Below are 18,621 nucleotides of genomic sequence, written 5' to 3' on the forward strand. Positions count from 1 at the left end.
GCAGATAGAAAGCAGATAGAAAATGAGAACTTTAATCCACATGGACCTCGGAATTGTGTGTGATTTTACGCCTCGTAAAACCAGGTCCGCAAATGTGGTTGAAATGAGGAGGCAGCAACTGCACGGTAACAGTAATTACAAGTACTGTGCAACTTGTGATCTGGACCTAGAGGAGACACTCTCAGCATGCAAATGATAGAACTAAGAAAACACTTAAAATGAGGCCCCACAGCATTGTCTTCTTCCCTGATTCCCACAAGTTAATGTGCCCCAACACAGACCCATACATACAGGCATGCATGACTAGGGGCTCATCCTTTACCTTTACAATGCGGGTTTGCCCGAGTGTACTGCCAGCTGTGCTTTGCAAAGGGTGCATGTGGTTATCAGACAGTTATATATTTTATTGACCTACACAACCAAATCTTCTCACAATGCTCCGCTCAAGATGGAAGAGATGATTTAATAAATAACATCATCAATAGGTTCACCGTATGGGCATTGGATAAACCTGGAAAGTTATCAGTGCAGGATTTTGCCTTTGCCCAGGCCCTGTACTTAGCAAGGTTTCCCCAAACCATCTCAGAATGGCCTTTGTGTGTAGGCTGTAGGGGCTGGGCACAAGGCCAGACCTTCAGCCACCCCGAGTTGGCAATGGGCATGGTCTTTGACCATGACCTATTACCACACCAAACTCAGAGCATGGCTAAAGTTCCCTCCCTGACCTTGATGACCTTTGGGGTACCGACAGTGGTTCTCCATTTTTTATTATAAAACGTTTTTTGATGTTTTCCTAACAGTAAGAGATGACATCTGGGATGTGTAGCAAGCAAAGGCATGCAAGCAGTTTTGTTCTCTAACTGCTACTAATTGTGAACATTACTTTTTTGTGAATATCGACTTGTGTTGAAAGGCTTTTATATGTACTTTTAAAGTTACCTACAACACAGGCCAGGTTGTTTGCCATCAATGACACGGTACATTAAATGCTTTAGAGTACATGATCAAAGTACAGGGCCTAACAAGCAAGCTTGATCCTTTTTAACTAAAAAGTATTTAAACAGTGCAGCTCATAACATAGGTGCTCAACTGCCATGTTTTTCTGAGATGCACGTTAAAACATCAGAGAAAGGAAATGTACATTCTTCGATGCCCTTTCATAAACGTAGAAACTGAAATGAGATAAGGAGAAATGACCTTGCAAGATCTATCTTGTAGGAATGAGATAGAAAAGTAGCAATAAGATGCTGTTTACTTCCTGTATTTTGAACAAGAAGTATTTTTCACAGTATTCTGTAACAAAACAGAGCTTGAGCTGGTGTGCGTCGCTCCTTAAGTGTCATGTACAAGAAAAGTATATAAGACACTGGTGTAGGTGTCAGGCTACTGGGGAGATACAATACTGAAACAAAGATCCCACTTCAGGCTTGATGGTACAATAAAGTACACTCAGAGGCTTCACATGACTTGCCAAATTATTACAAGCAGACTATTTCAAATCCGTTGCCAAAAACTAAATATCACTTAGGTAGAGGTTGGACTAATTGTTTTAAAATGTCAGATTAAATACAACTGGGGCTTATCTACCCTTTGCCCTAATCTGCATAATGCTTGTTGAGTTGTTTATAATGTTAATCATTCTAGTGCATATGGTCTGGAGACAAATAGTGCAAAATGCGAACTACTCTGTGACCATACTGATTTCGGGGCAGATCTGCAGGACTCCGTAAAGAGCGACTTTGGTTTCTAGGCATCCTGTAGCAGCAGACATATCCAGGTATTAAGTGAAGTAAACAAAATGGTTAGCTTTAAAAAAAAAAAAAATCTGGAATGTCGAATGGTTTTCAATATGCAAGTTAGGAAAGGTGGTCAATAGAGAAGGGGCAATGGCAGAAAACAATAACAGCAAATGTACATCAGTTAATGCCAATATGACAATGTAAAAGTTTAAAAGGTAATGTGGAACTGCCAGCTTGCCCTGTCTGTAGGAAAATGGGTTATTTGTTGTATTGGCTACACAAGTAATAGGTCCACAATTTCCCCATGCTGGGAATCAAGCACCCCATTGTAGCTCTTGACTTTCTAAGGGTAGTGAAGCGAGCAGTCGAAGGCCTACCTACTTTGGGGAGGTGGTGTGGACTAGTAATCACCTTTCACTGGCACACAATAATAACACTGAAAAAATAATTGTCAGGTTAGTCGGTGCCTTTTCTTTAGAAAAGAAAAGGTACATTACAATACACACGACTGAATACAAACCATTAAGTCACAAATATATACATTAGACAGATGGAAAATTCAAAAGCGACATGGAAAAGAAAAACAACATCTGCATAGCCTTCAAAGTGTGGACTAATTTAAATCTGAAGCGCTAGTTCCCTGCCCAACATCATGAAAGAAGAGATACTTAGTTCAAAGGTTTCAAGTTTATGACACAAAACAAAATCCAAAACATGGGCCAAATGTCTACTTGATCTCCATCCTTCTATAGCAAGATGGAACGTAAACGTGCAGGCTACCCAATAGGAGGCACTCATTTTAGACTCTTGATTTTCGGTGACCTCAGTTTTCTACATCCTCCACCCCTCCATATTTAAGTTGGCAGCATCTTTTTACTATCTCTACCTCTAGAAACATAGTTTCAATGAAATAATGCAGTCAGCCTTGTAATGGACAACACTGTAAAAAACAGGCACTGAAAGAAGATGTTTTTTCTGAGTCTGTGTACCATTATAACTGTGATTTCTCTACTTCCTATGTCATATGGGCGAAGGAGCAGGAGAGGGAGCAAGGATTAAAAAGGGTGGCATTTTTCTTTTAAACTCTGCTTCTTTGGATATGACACCTACTACTTGTCAAACAGGTCTAGCACTTTCTGAGCAAATGTACACTTTGAAAGTTCTTTTTGCATCATTTCCCATAGATTCAGAAACATTATTATATTCTGTGCAGGTTGCAATGAACTATAATGTTATGAAAAACAGTAGTATGGCTGCGGCAGCAATAAGTCTTCTTTTGAGTGACAACCTCAGCTCCCTTTGAGTTTAGGAAGTCATAAAATTCATACTATTCAAAAACCCAGGCGAGCAAGTAAAATTGGGAAGAAGTGGAGCAGTCTACTCTGTAGTCCCAAGTATGCTGTATGCAATAGAAGGCCTTCCCACATGCAGTGCACTTGAGAGTACTAATGAGCTTGAATGTCCGTTAGAGTCTGAGGCATGATTTAAATTCATACACAAAATCCCGACCAAAGCTGGTAGACTGAGGCGGGAGAAATAGAGTCAGTGAGGATTGTCTAAAGAACTAATCTTCCAAATGATGATATGCACCTCCTCAACACTCAAAAGGAAGATAATTGTCAGCAGGGCTTTGCCAGGTGCACCTGGTGATAGGCCCACTAAAAAGGGATTTTTTTTTTACTTCTAATGCTGTTTTTTCTCAATGACCCGAAGAAACCGCAGGCAGCCTTTTCCAGCTTGAAAAGTGAAAATAGGCTACTTGTAAGTTCACTGCACTCAACTCATTATGCATTTAAGGCAGGGAAATATATTTAGCTATGAAATCGCCACATATAGGGGTGTATCTCTGTGTTTTCTGCATCCTCTATCAGACATGATATGTAAATTCCATAGCTCTGGACCCATGTGGAACCGCATCAAATGCACGGAGGACAAAGAATTTCTTAACATCAACAAGGAGCTCTGGGGAGTTCACCTGATGTAGCAATATACAGCAAAAATAAATTCCCCATGAAAGCTGGAATACAGGGTATGTGATTTTGGATTTGTTTCGATTCCAGTAATTTCTCTCAATCCACAGCCAAAAAGTAATGATTTGTTCGGTGGAATTCTCATGATCAGGGTCATGTGACATATCCTCAGTGATAACAGCTCTCATGTGCTTCTCAACATTTATGCATGCCCTGTAATACAGGCTCTCAAGTCGCACCTCAAGCGAATTTCAAACGTGTGCAGAAACAAGCCCAGAGAACTAGACGAAGATCACTTGATGCATGAACCACATGTTGAGATTTAAGAGCTTCATTTAAAAGAAGAGAACAAAAATCAAATCTCAAGTCCTTGGAAGAACATAACCGAACTGTGCGCTTGGACTGCAATCCTTGAAAGACCTCAGATTAACGTTAGCTGCAACCCAGATTTACATCTCCAAAAGTAGGAACTCTGAGGATCATATTCCATGAGGAGTTTGCACCTTATATCTATGAAGTGGTTAAAGTGATCATCTAGCAGGCTTCCTATTCACAAAATATTCTAACTTTTTCTCCAAACAACTAGGTAGAGCTCACATTGGTCAAGGACACTAACTATTCCAAATGTAATCCATTCAGGGCTCACTAAGAATTTCATTGTTATTTTCTAAAGGCTACATTACCAAGGAGACAGAATGTGTTTGCCCTTGGCAATACAGCCTGAAACCAGTCCTAAATGCATTATACTGGCTCCCAGAGTACACAAGGATCATGTTCAAGGTTCTATTTAATGTGCACAAAACTTACTGGGAAAAAAAGACCCAGATTACCTGAACTTCCATTCTCACTTTATATGCACCAGAAATCTTTGCTAAATGAACACACATTTCATTACTCAGTGAACCTTTAAATGTCTGAAGCACCCAGGACATTTGTAGTCCTAAATTATGGAATTCCTTTACACCAATCTGAGCGCAAAACCAAACTACATGAGCTTCAGCGAACACTAAACAGAGCACCTCTTACTTACAGACAGCAAAAGTTTATAAAGGAGAGAGATAGTGACTGCCGAACATCAGAAAAAGCTCTAGTGTATAAGCACCCTTCCTTCAACACCCCAAACAGAGGAAATCAGACTCCTCACAGTAAGACGTTCAGCTCTCTAAAATAAGAGAGGGGAGACATGCACTCCCCAATATATAAATACATGATAGAACATGGTCAATGAACTGGTCAATCTGACTGCTAACACCAGACTGAATATCGGCGGTCGTAATTCTGACAGAACATTTGTCCCATTGGGTAGAAGATTTCCCTACAGATGTCATCTTTAATTACATAGCAAAACCAAAGGGGATGATGGACGGAGTGTTAAACATTGCAAGCATCCACCCCCAGTCAACTGAACTGGGTTTAATCCTTCATCATTCCTTAGCTCACTCCGCCACACCAGTTCAGACATGGCCATATGCAAATCAGTCTGACCCTGTGCCTCATGGGAACAGTTCAGCCCGAACTGCCAAGCCATGTCTTCTCTGGAACAGAAACACGCATTCTGGGACCGGTTTTGGAATCACAGCCCTCATCAGCCAGGCTATCTTGAATCCAGCGGCAAAGTGAGCAAGGGACCCACGTCTGGGCATACCCTGCCAACTTAGGGCGAACAAAGCAAAACCAAAGGGGAGTGTTGATCATTGCAAGCACTCACCCCCAGTCAACTCATCTGCGTTTAATCCATCATCACTCTTTAGCTCACTCCGCCACCCCAGTTCAGACATGGCTATATGCAAATCAGTCCGACCCTGTGCCTCATGGGAACAGTCCAGCCTGATCTTCCAGGCCATGTCTTCCCTGGACAGGAAACAAGTATCCTGCCACCAGTTTCAGGGCTCATAGCCCTCCTCAGCCAGGCTATCTTGAATTCAGTGGCAAAGTGAGCAAGGGACCCACGTCTGGGCATACCCTGCCAACTTAGGGCGAACAAAGCAAAACCAAAGGGGATGATGAACATTGCAAGCACTCACCCCCAGTCAACTGATCTGGGTTTAATCCATCATCATTCTTTAGCTCACTCCGCCACCCCAGTTCAGACATAGCTATATGCAAATCAGTTTAACCCTGTGCCTCATGGGAACGGAATAGCCCGAACTGCCAAGCCATGCCTTCCCTGGACCGGAAACCAGCATCCTGGGACCGGTTTCGGGCTCACAGCCCTCATCAGCCAGGCTATCTTGAATCCAGTAGCAAAGTGAGCAAGAGACCCACGTCTGGGCATACCCTGCCAACTTAGGGCGAACAAAGCAAAACCAAAGGGGATGATGGGCTGAGTGTTGAACATTGCAAGCACTCACCCCCAGTCAGGGAGGACCCGGCCTGGCAGTTCGGGATGGACTGTTCCCATGGGGCACAGGGTCAAGACTGATTTGCATATGGCTGGATCCAAACTGGAACGATGGATTTAGGTCCAGATCTCGGTACTGGGGTGAATGAATGACATTGTTCTGCATTCTGTCCATCAATTGTTCTTTTTGCATTTGTCACCCAGAGTGAGACGGGTATGCCCAGACGTGGGTCCCGTGCTCTCCATGCCACTGGAGTCAAACTATCCTGGCTGATGAGGGCTGACAGCCCGAAATTGGTCCTAGGATGCTTGTTTCCAATCCAGGGAGGACCTGGCCTGGCAGTTCGGGCTGGACTATTCCCATGGGCCCAGGGTCAAGACTGATTTGCATATGGCTGGATCCAAACTGGAATGGCATGGTGAACAAAAAAACAATGGATTTAGGCCCAGATCTCTGGACTGGGGTGAATGTATGACATTGTTCTGCATTCTGTCCATCAATTGTTCTTTTTGCATCTTTGTTACATGGCAGCTCAGAGGACACAAGGCTGCTAAGTGGGACTGGTGAATTTGGTACCGGTTGTGTAGGAAAGTGCCCTTTTTTGACATGGTCACCCCCACTTTTTGCCCGGTAAATGATGTGATTTCGACTTTAAAAAAAAAACTAGGTTCCTGTTAACCAGGTCCCAGAACCAGATTGCTTTCCCAAACCTGTACAATTGTTCCCCCATGTAGCAAAACCTTTAGCGCCCTCTGGTAGTCCCTAGTAAATGGTACCCTGGTACATAGGGACAAACGTAATATAGAAGGTACTTAAGGGGGCCTCTAATGGCTGAAGCAAATTGGGCCACCCTAAGGGACCCATCACCAAGCACATGCAAGATTTCCATTGTAAGCTGCATGTCTAGGTGCAGACAAAAGTGAAAACATGACATGTCGCATATCACTGTGTGCCATGTCCCTAGCACTGCATGTAATATTTATAAGTCACCCCTGCACCAGGCCTGACAGGCCTAAGGTAGGGTGCTGAATAATTCATGTGAGGGCATACCTGCATGAGCAGATATGCCCTTATACTGGTCAGTCCGATTACTACCAGTACAAGAAACCAGGGAAGCCATCTTTAATACATGTGCTGGACACTAGTGAAAACAAGTTCCCCAGCGACATGATGGCTTCCCCGAATATAGAGTTGTTTGGCATAAAACAAATCGTATTAATAAAACACACACTGATGCCAGTATTGGATTTACCAATACATGCATCCACAGGGCACCTTAGAGGTGCCCTACGAAAACCTACCAGCCACTGGTGTCCTTGCTGACTAGTGTCTTCCAGCAGAACACCTGAGATGCTGTTCTGACCTCCTAGGGTGAGAGCCTTTTCTCTCAGAAGAGCCAAAAGAAAAGCCTGTCCGGGAAGAGGGTGTAACACCCGCCTCCCACAGAATGCCCACAGGCCTCCCTGGGCCAGCGAGCGTGAGAGGAAGCCCCCTTGTTCAGAGCCCCTTGGCACCTAAATAGGTGGGAAAATTAGCAAGTCAGATAGGCGTGCCACCTCCAGGCTAGTACCACCCCTAAGGACATTATTTTTTGGAAGAAACAATCTTTGTGATGGCTTACTTAGAAATTCTGAGACAGGGTTATACCCACTTCCCAGAGAAAGTGGTAATATAGGGGGCGGAGTGACTACAAGGGTCACTATGGCTATTACCCTACACTCTGCTAAATTCACTATTTTGGTGAGCCCCTGGCACCAGAGATGCATATCCTGATGACCTAAGAAGAGAGAGGCCACTAGAGAGCCACAAAAGCAGAGAGGAGAGAAGAAGCAGCCAACCAGTTATCATCCCTGCCGGTCTGGCTGCGCCCCTCGTCGAAAACTAGGCAAAGGTCGACTTGTCCTGCAGCTGTTGACTCCAGAAACTTGGGAGGACTGCCTGCCTTCGAAAAAACTCAAGGTCTCCCATTAACAGCAGACCTGTCCTGAAGAAACTCCAAAAGAGGCCTGAGGCCTCCAGAACCGCAAAATCCTACACCCGAAGCAACCACTGCACAGGTGCCTCCGGCCTGAGTTGAAGAGGGCCCCAGTGTAAATAAGGCCCCCCAGCCTTCTAGAGGTCGAGACCATTGTGGTTTCACCCCTCCTGCATTCCCAAATGTAGCCTGAAGCATCTGTACGTAGGTTCCCTCAACCGCAATTGTTCCGGTAAGGAAAAACCTGACGCCTAAGGAGACCTCTGCTTCATTCGCCCCGTGGAGAAGAGGACCAAAGGAGTCCCCGCGCATCCACGAGCATCGCAAGGCCTATTTGCTGGTTCAGCCCGACTGGCCTCCTGGTCAGAGCTTTCATCCTCTTATTGTAGTGACCAATCTTGTTTGAAATACATTGGGCTCCAGATGCCGATTTGAACCCTGCACCCGACCGCCTTTGTGCCGCTGGTGGTGTACTGCTGGTGTTGCCTTGGACCTTGCCTACCACTCTCCTTAACTCCTGGAGATTGGTCTTATAAGTCAATGCACAGTACTTGTATGCAGAACCTGTTCTTCCTTCTATAGGATAACATTGCAGAACTCAGAAATTGCAGTGTCCACTTTTGAAAAGAATTTATATTTAAAAACGAACTTACTCGAACAATTTTTCTCCGATGTTTAAACATATATAAAGATACTTTCTAGTTTTATAAACTGGTGTGGATCTCCTTCTTGAGTTGTGTGAGTTATTTATTAATCATTGTGTGTATTTGCAAATGTCTAGTATCCTCTGTGGTAAGCTTAAGGCTGCTCCACCACACTACCCCCTAAAAGTACACTTTGGGATTGCATAGCACGCCCCTGTCTACTAGCAAGGGAACCTCTGGACACTTTACACGGTATATCAGGTTATAGATATATCACATGAAGAGCCAGTTTCCTACAGTTTGCTTGCCACCACTGGTACGGAAGAAACAAAACTTATTTTAACATTAGTTCTAGATGTACATGCTCTTCTAGTCTTATGGTGGAGCATATTCGTATGAGCAAAGTAACCACTAAGCAGGAGGATTTGGCTTTTCCTCAAAAGGCTCTAGTTGGATCAACACAAAGGAATTTTGGGGGCAGTCTTTTTTAATTGCGGGCTTCTCGACTTTCAGCAATAGAGAATGACCGGGTCATTAGGCTAAAGTAAGACTGTTCATTATTCCCAAACTCCAAGAGAAATCTTTAGATTCCAGGTCCTTCTGGGTGGCAGAAGGTGCCTTCGAAAAACTTTGTTTCCCAACCCAGTGTACCGGATTTCACAGAACTGGAACCGCATAAGCGGGAGTCAACCAAACTGAATGTCAGTTGTTACATTGGAGACCATTACATTACAAATCATTACATTGTGGCTTTCGAATCAGGAGAGCCTCAACATCACGTCATTACATCGGGAGTTCCTTTACATTGCATGCCTTTGCATCTCTAATTCTTTACTTTAAAAGTAAATATGTACGCACTACTTTTAACCCCATATAATTTAATTTATCTTAATGTTATATATACATATGTGTATGTATATATCGTTATACATACTATATATATACATATATATAAATATAGATAGATAGATATAGATATAGATATGTATGTATACACTTCATAATGACAATGGACCTGATAGGATTGAAAATCGTTTCTGGACTCATATAGCCTCGTAATCTATCTTTATAGATCTCAATAGAGATTACCTTGCTTGTCGCATATTTGGCGTACATAAGCTCAGTAACGAGTCTTATGTTATTAGAAATTTGGACATAAACTATATATTGCATTACCAAGATGGCCGCAATGTTTACTTACATTTTGGCCGACAAGCAACTCACTTTGATGATGTCATCGCGTGACGTCGTCGCATAACAATAGGTATATCTTTTTAGAAACAAACGAGGATCGTTTTGGATCCCATTTCATTTTTGATTAGGTGAGGCGTAGTTCGACGTTATGTCAGACACAGGTGAGTTACCTCTCTATCGACTCCGTTGTCTAATATAGATTGCCATCTTTGAGCAAAATAAAAGGGAGTTAGAAATTCGTTCCTTGATACCATTTTGGCCTTAATGCTGCCCTTTAAAATGTTCTTAGGATGCTTTTCTGTTAAAACTCTACACATACTTCTTTTAGACAGTGCTTGGCTTGAGCACGTTGTCTTCTTTAGAAAAGAAGGGTTGGCCTTTTATCTATCGACACACCGGAAAGCTAATATGCCTTTTAATTGGTGCATATATCTGTTTGTAAGCAGTTCGCACCATTTATATACGCATTTTAATCGAATATGTATACACGGGCATTACTTTTGATGCAGAATATTGCCAATTTTTAGGCAAAGTTTACATATTGATCAATTCGAGTTAGGAATTTTCCGTATATTGAGAGTTATACCGCCATCTTAGTGGCACTCCGCATCGCTTATAACTGGTTTAAATGCATATGAATACATTTACATATTGGGAGTGTGTTATTTCTTTCATATATGAGGGGGTGACTACAAGCTTATTATTATTCTGCATCATATAGATGCGCTTCAAGGTTAATATACACATATGGCTCGAAATTCATTTGGCTCCGTTGTAATTCATAGTCCATTATTAGGACACGCCCATATGAGATCACTTTATTTGGCTTTGGCAGTTTGTATTTGTAGCTAGCTTAGACATTTATCAAGCAAAGTGGTGTTAATAACTCCCATTTTCACCTTCTCCTTAATAGGCTTCATCATGCTGTGTACTTGATCAAATTTGCATCATATAAATCAAGTTGGTTCTTGGTATTTGCCTCTTGAGAGTATTCAAAGTACCAAAGATATATTGGGAGATACCTTGACATATTATAAGAAATTTAGGATATAACTAGGAGGTAAGCACTTCATGTTAGTCCATCCACATGTTGGAATTTGTATCCCTTTGTTTAGAGCACTTTCTGCAATTAGAATTAATAGTAAATTCACTCCCATAATATTGTTACAGCCACTCCAAGTCAAATCAAGGTAAATACGGCACAGGTGCCGGAATACATGAACATCTGAAATTCCATCTTATATATATGAGCTAGGTAAGCATTGATGCAGAACAAGTGTTATCTACAACACTAGTGTTTAGAGTAATTATAGTTTTTAGGGGGATTACGATGAATTTATTCTTATGACAGTATAATTTTCAGTAATTCCTAGATGTCTAGATGGTGAGCCATTCCATATATGGAATTGTCTGAATATAACAAATGAAAGAATGATATAAGAAAATAAATCAAAGCTTAAAACTTTTTTGGTAAGTTAATAAAGACTGTCCAGTTTAATTATTCTTTAGGTACTCACACAGTAAAATCTGTTCATCAATAGATTATAAGTCGCCCTACAGACATTAATTCAGGAATGAAATTTACACGTAGAGGCCTAGGAAAGTGCACAGTAGGAAAACACTTTATAAAAGCATGATTGGAAGAATGTGATGTTTGAGCATGTAATGGATATGTTAGTACACTTGAGTGAGAGTGCAGTGGAATGGCCTTACTGTTGAATTTGTAATTTTAAAAACCTGCTATTTGCTTTTGTGTCATGGATATATGTCTAAGTTGATTCTTTTCTGTTTTAGTATGCCACTGGCAGGAACACCCTGAGGAAGGTTAAACGCCGAAACGTGTTGGTGACAACCATGTCTTATAACCAGTGTTTCCTTTGAATATGTGGAAGTTACAATTAGTTTCATTTTTGTAAATACTATTTCCTATCACTTTACAAACAGATGGTATTCTTGTTAATTTCTTTGTGTGGTTATATTCATATAGAAAAAGATTTGTGAAGGTTTTTCCAAACATAGAACTCCAATATTGTATGTATGTGCCTCTTTTTAATATAATTTGATAACAACTATAAACCTTGAGATAAAAAAAGATATCTTTTTGTAATATATATGTGTGAAGTATATTTATGTTTAGACATCTATGATACAATTGCTGCACAGATGAATATGTAGCACTTTTGCCCAGTGCTGTCGTTTTTCCAATTAAAATGTATGCATACATACATACATACACACACAAAATCCAACACTAACTGTAAGACATTGGATTATTTGGGGTGGGACATCCAGTCAAAAGTAGCAACAAAGCATTCACGAGCCGGGCAGTATCTATGCTTAATAGACTAGCGTATAGACTTTCCAAATATCCAGATTGATACGTACCAGTTGCAGCAGTGTCATTTGTGTTCAGTACAGGAATAGGCTTATTTTTTACAGTTTTGGGAAAAACACCAGGTTTCCTTGGTGCATCCTCAGGTGGATTGTTCAAAGTCTGATGGAATAAAAAAAAAGAAACACCATTTAAATTACAACAAATAAGATAGAAAATAATACCCACAAGTGCATGTATAATTATGAAATATTAAACAGGTTAGCGGAGGCGTAAAAATTGTTTTCTCTACATCAGTTATAAACAAATAAAAGCTAGATATAATCTAAGTTAATTTTTCAGCATTTCCAAGTCGCTAACAGCCATTATAGTATCATATAGGACTAGTTTTCTACCTTTACCAAGGTATAGCCAAAAATACAAAAAAACTGTTTCTGTAAAGCTCTCAGTTAGGCTCTTTTAAGAGAGCACACCAACTTCATCTAACTTAACTATCATTACAAAGGAAGAAAACACCAAAAAGCAGTAACCACTTTTGAAGACAACCTCTTCATAAGGGACAAAATGTTCAGAAATCAGATCAAGGCCAATGACCACCGAACAACCACTCTTTGACCATCTAAAGAAAACCAAAAGCTCCACCTTCAGGTAGGCCTGTAAGCTCCACAGTGCAAGGTCCTCAAACTTACCCTTAATACTGCAACTTCAGACACAATACTCCACTACTTATCCTATGTCTCTAGACCACGGGTACTCATAGTACGGCCCGCGGGCTGCCAGCGGCCCGGAAAGCCTTCCCTGGTGGCCTGCCGACCTTCCAGACATCGTACCCGTATATTTTTTAAAAAAATTTAATCGTGTCTTCAAACACTGCTGGTTGCTGCAGCGCGAGCCTAAGAGTCTCTGCTGCTCTGTGGAGGCCGGCCGCCGGGTGATTCAAATGATAGTCCGAGTGGAGCTGCAGGGGACTAAGAAGAGGTTAAATACAGCAAGGCCTCATTAACATACAAATGGTCTTTCTAAAGACCTGTGAAGTGCTCGGGTGGGGCTGTGTGCGCCAGGAGGCTGTCTCAGCCCGGGCTGACACACGCAGGGTGAGGTGAAGAGGGTGACAGAGGGAGATAGTGGGACGGAGACAAAGGGAGAGGGAGGGAGGAAAAGGAGACAAACACTGGGGCTTGTTCTATTAAATATGAGCTAATGAAAACAGTTTTACATAGATACTTTAGGTAAATACACCACCTATGGTTATCTCGCCTGCTGTCTCTAATGTAGTCATCGAGTGTTTATTTAATGACAGCGCGTATATCCAGATGACTTTACTCTCAAACTGTGTGTGACAACTTCCATCTCGTCAGACATGGCACCTTGTTTGTTTACCATGTCAATTGTGCTCCAAAGACTTGTGTTATTTTCTTTATATTTATATTGACTTAGTACTACCATCGAGCTAAATTGGCTAGTTAGTTCTATCTGCATTACAGTCATCAAATAACACGTGCTTAGCAAGAGCAGCAAGTGTAGAATCCAGGAACACCGTCTGGTGTTCAAATCCAAAAGGTTTCTGAGTTATGTAGACACATTCCAAACTTGCCTGCAGTCAGCACATGTTGAAGCGCTGGTGCACTTCGGTTTGAGTAATTATGTTATTGCTGGCGATTCCTGCAATGCAGGAGTATTGGGACCACTCAGTCCAATGCAGGTAGGCAATTGAAGGTGCCAAAGTATTGCGGTACTTCAGACAAGCAGCGCTAGTGCTTAGGGCAGGGTCTTTAGAAACCACATTGTTTTAAAAACAGGCAACGTTTCTCAGTCCCGGCGTCGCAATGAACAAGATGCTGGCGCTCCCTTTTAAGCAAATTATGGTAATGGCAGCCCCTCACAGATATATGTGCTGGGGCACTGGGAGGAAGGAAAAGGGAGGGAGACAGAGGGAAAGGGAGTGGGAGGGAGACAGAGAGGGAGACAAACAGAGGGAGGGAGACAGACAGTGGGAGAGAGAGGGAGACAGAGGGAGGGTGACAGGCAGTGGGAGGGAGACAGCCAGAAAGAGGGAGACAGCCAGAAAGAGGGAGACAGCCAGAAAGAGGGAGACAGCCAGAAAGAGGGAGACAGCCAGAAAGAGGGAGACAGCCGGAGGGAGACAGGGAGAGGGAGACAGAGGGAGGGTGACAGACAGTAGGAGGGAGACAGACAGAGGGAGAAGGGAGACAGAGGGAGAACGGAGACAGGGGGAGAACGGAGACAGGGGGAGAAGGGAGACGGAGGGAGAAGGGAGACAGAGGGAGAAGGGAGACAGAGGGAGAAGGGAGACAGAGGGAGGGAGAAAGGAGACGGAGGGAGAAGGGAGACAGAGGGAGAAGGGAGACAGAGGGAGGGAGAAGTGAGAGAGGGAGGGAGACCAAGGGAGACAGAGGGAAGGAGCTAGAGGGAGGGAGACAGGCAAATGGAGACAGAGGGAGGGAGACCGAGAGAGGGGGAGAGAGAGGGAGAAAGAGGGAGGGAGAGGGAGACAGAGGGAGGGAGGCAGAGGGAGGGAGGCAGAGGGGGACGGACAGAGGGAGACATACAGAGGGAGGGAGGGAGAGAGACAGAGAGAGGGGGAGGGAGGGAGGGAGAGAGAGGGAAGGAGACAGAGGGATTCAGAGGAAGGGAGGGGGAGACAGAGGAAGGTAGGGTGAGACAGAGGAAGGGAGACAGAGAGAGGGAGACAGAGGAAGTCAGGGAGAGACAGAGGGAGTCAGTGGGGGACAGAGGAAGGGAGGGGGAGACAAAGGAAGGGAGAGGGAGACAGAGGGAGAGGGACGGAGACAGAGGGAGGGAGACAGAGGGAGGGAGGGAGAGAGAGAGGCAGACAGAGGGAGACATAGGGAGTGAGTGAGACAGAGAGGGAGAGAGAGGGAGTGAGACAGAGGGAGAGAGAGGGAGACAGGGAGAGAGAGCTAAAGAGAAGGAGGGAGACAGAGGGAGAGACAGAGACAGAGAGAGAGATGTGTGTATGTCGGGTCTGGTGGCTCAGTGGACGAAGGCGTCCGCTGCAGGGACCTGTGATCAACCTCATGGTCAGAATTTTTTTGTTGCTCTAGCTCCTCCCCCTCTGACCCCGCCCCCCCGGTGCGGCCCTCGGACACAAACCACACTGTAAATTTGGCATCCAAGAGAAAGTTTGTGAGTACCCATGCTTTAGACCATGGGTACTCGTAAACATTTCCCTGACGGCCGTGAAGTACTGTTAGTGGCCGCACCAATGCCAGCAATGCGAGTGTCAGGGTGATAAAAGGTGGGCGTAGGGGGACGCAAAGCAGATGCATGGTATGGACAACAAACCGAGCCTTCACATGACTTCTGTCTGCCACCAACACTCTATTCTCATGCACCATGAATTAAAGTCAAAGCATTAACTTCGAATGTAAATCGTGAGAGGGAAAGAGATAGCCATCTGGTGGCTGAATTACAAATGTGGAACCAGAAAAACTGGTATCAGTCCTGCCTTCCCCACTTGAAAAAATGGTGTGATCCTAGGTAATTGGTTAATTTCACTTTGCCTCCCATGTCCTCATTACCACATATGAAAGTCCATTTAAAGACATGAATTCAGGATGTGTGCTGTACAACATCTTCTTGTGTTTTATCTAATAAACTATAATGTTGGTCCAATCATACAACAACCAAGGATACACACAAGGTGCACCTGACAAATGACTTGCCTCTTCGTTCACTAATGGCATTGTTTTCAGAATGGGGGCAGTATGAATGTTTCCAAGATCATGTTTGAAAACGATCAATGATAATAAACGCTTCTCAATGCAGTGATATAATCTGACTAAGGTAAAACGCTCATTCAGGTTAATAAAATAAACTTTTTTGAAGTTTGCAGAGATTTTATCACGTTTTTACAAATTTAGTGCTAGATGTATATAAACCTGAAGATGTTCCTAAAGCTACTTTGTCTAGGACACAGTCTTTACAGTTCCTTTAGTTAACGTGCAAATAAAAAATGCCCATTTGTTTCATAGCTTTCTGCATGTTCCTGCTCTGTCAAGCGAACAGCAGCCCAGTGCTGCTGTTCACCAGAGGACGGCAATTAAAGGTCAGGAGGGCTGCAAGCTGCATTCGGCCCCCGGACCATACTTCGAGTATCCCTGCTCTAGTCCAACTAGAGACAGTCAGTAGACCATTGTTCTAATTCACCAATTAGACCATTAAAGCTTATCCAAGCAAATGAAAGAGTCAAATCCACTAAAACAACAATCAATGCTATTTCTTCCATACCTGGATGATTGTTCAGCAGTCAGGCAGTTGACAGTGAAGGCCATAAAACCAACCAGAAGATACTTTTATTTTTCTTAGGAAACACAGCCAAGAAGCTCCATGCTCTACCGCTATCCGGAATACGAGTCTCAATAGATTAGTACACTTTTTTGTGTAAGGAAGCTTACTAAGCTATGTCTCATAGCGAACCAACTGTACAACTTTAATTTTAAGGTGGCAAGGGAACTAGTGTCCTCAATGGATCAAACAGTGGAGATGTAGCCTGGTGATTAGAGCTGCAGACTTTTGAACTAGTTGATCCTTGTTTGAATCTCAGCTTCAAAATTTGGCTCAACATCAAGTGTTTCCTGTCAAATCCCTTTCTCCCTTTGACTAAAAATGCAAAATGTATTTGCACAATCCCCACTGTTAGACCTGGCATCCTTGGCATGGTTTACCCTTTAAGGTTATAGCTTCAACTCTCCTGTTTTTGACTCAGTTTTTGTTAGATTTAGAATTCTGCTCTCTTTACCACTGCTAACCAGTGTTCAAGTGCTTGTGCTCTCCCCTTGAAACATGGTACAATTGGCTTATACCCAATTGGCATAATGAATTTATTTGTAGGTCCCTATCAAGGTGGTGCTACCTGTGCCCAGGACCTGTAAATTAAATGTTACTAGTGGGGCTGCCCAGATTGTAAAACTTTAGAAAATGGCCCTTCACTGAAAGGTCACCCCAAACTTATTGCCTTACTCTTACTCCTTTTGCTGATTTTTTTTTTTTTGCTGGCCTTAGGACTCTGAGCACTTTACCACTGCTAACCAGAGCTAAAGTGCACGTGCTTATCCCTGAACATGACCCTGGTGTATAGGTAATTGGCTTATTTGATTTACTGGTTTAAGTCCTTTGTAAAGTGGTGTACCATATACCCAAGGCCTGTATTTCAAAGGTCTCAGTCTGCCATTGCATGGCACGTGTGTGCAGTTTACTTCCACTTCGACTTGGCATTTAAAACTACTTGCCAAGCCTTAAGCTTCTCTATCAATGCATATAAGTCACCCCCGCCCCCAAGGTAGGCCCTAAGTAACCTGAAGGGTAGGGTGCCATGTAAATAAAAGGTAGGACATTCACCTGTATGTTTTGCATGGCCTTGTAGTGACAAACAGCATATCTCGTTTTTCACTACTGTGAGGCCTGCTACTCGCACAGGTGAAATTGGGAATTGCTTAAATGCACTTTCAAGCTGTAATTCCTGATTACAGGAGTAGCTGCTTTATGTGTCATATCTTTGGATTGGAAATAAAAAGGAATATGCTACTTACCAGTATGCATCTGTTCTTGGCATGTAGGGCTGCTGACATTCATATATGTGCATAGATCGCCACCTAGTGTTGGGTCCGGATGATTGCATGTTGTTGTCCTGGAAGAGTCTTCGAAGTATCACGAGATAGGTGGCTCCTACCTTGGACTACAGTGCGCATGGGCATCCTCTCCATCCTCAGATAGTTTTTTGCCATTGTGGCAGAGATGGAGTGTAATACAGTAAGAGATGACCATGCGAAGAGTGAATGCTGCGGCTGCGACAGGCACCGGGGAGGTGGGTGGGCGATATGAATGTCAGCAGCCCTACATGCCAAGAACAGATGCATACTGGTAAGTAGCATATTCCGTTCGAGGCATGTGGGCTGCTGAATTCATATCTGTGCATAGAATGTATAGCAGTATCTCCCTTAGCGGTGGCTACCTGCGTCAGTCGCAGCAGTCTGGAAAAGAGGTTTGAGAACAGCCTGTCCTACAGCAGCTTGCTGTTTTGAATGTACATCTACACAATAGTGTTTTGTAAATGTATGTGTGGTTGTTTATGTAACTGCTTTACAATTTTTGTGTAAAGGAATATTACCCAGGAAAGCCATGGATGCCCCTAGCTTGCGTGTGGAATGCGCCCTGGGGGAACTGTTAAGGTGCGTTTGGCTTTTAAATAACATATTTGGATGCATTTAACGATCCATCTGGCTATACCTGATTTTGAAATAGGGTTGCCTTTGTGTTGCGGTGAGAAAGCAACAAACAACTGTTTTGTTTTTCGAAATGCCTTAGTCCTGTCTATATAGTATAGCAGAGCTCTTTTGACATCTAGAGTATGCAAGGCCCTTTCAGCTACTGTCTGTGGATTT

General features: G+C 43.1%; 1 protein-coding gene across 2 annotated transcripts in view; it reads right to left on the bottom strand.

Moving 5' to 3' along the window:
- The window catches only part of LOC147666375 (la-related protein 7-like), a 203,588-nt gene that overhangs the window by 141,614 nt on the left and 43,353 nt on the right, over positions 1 to 18,621 (bottom strand). For both annotated transcript variants that reach the window (XM_086949097.1, XM_086949096.1), the window contains exon 6: positions 12,250 to 12,358. In XM_086949097.1, the coding sequence (XP_086805223.1) occupies positions 12,250 to 12,358 (109 nt within the window). The remainder of the gene's footprint in view (positions 1 to 12,249; positions 12,359 to 18,621) is intronic.

This window comes from Lissotriton vulgaris, unplaced genomic scaffold, assembly GCF_964263255.1.
Source record: "Lissotriton vulgaris unplaced genomic scaffold, aLisVul1.2 SCAFFOLD_871, whole genome shotgun sequence".
Taxonomy (NCBI): Eukaryota; Metazoa; Chordata; class Amphibia; order Caudata; family Salamandridae; genus Lissotriton; species Lissotriton vulgaris.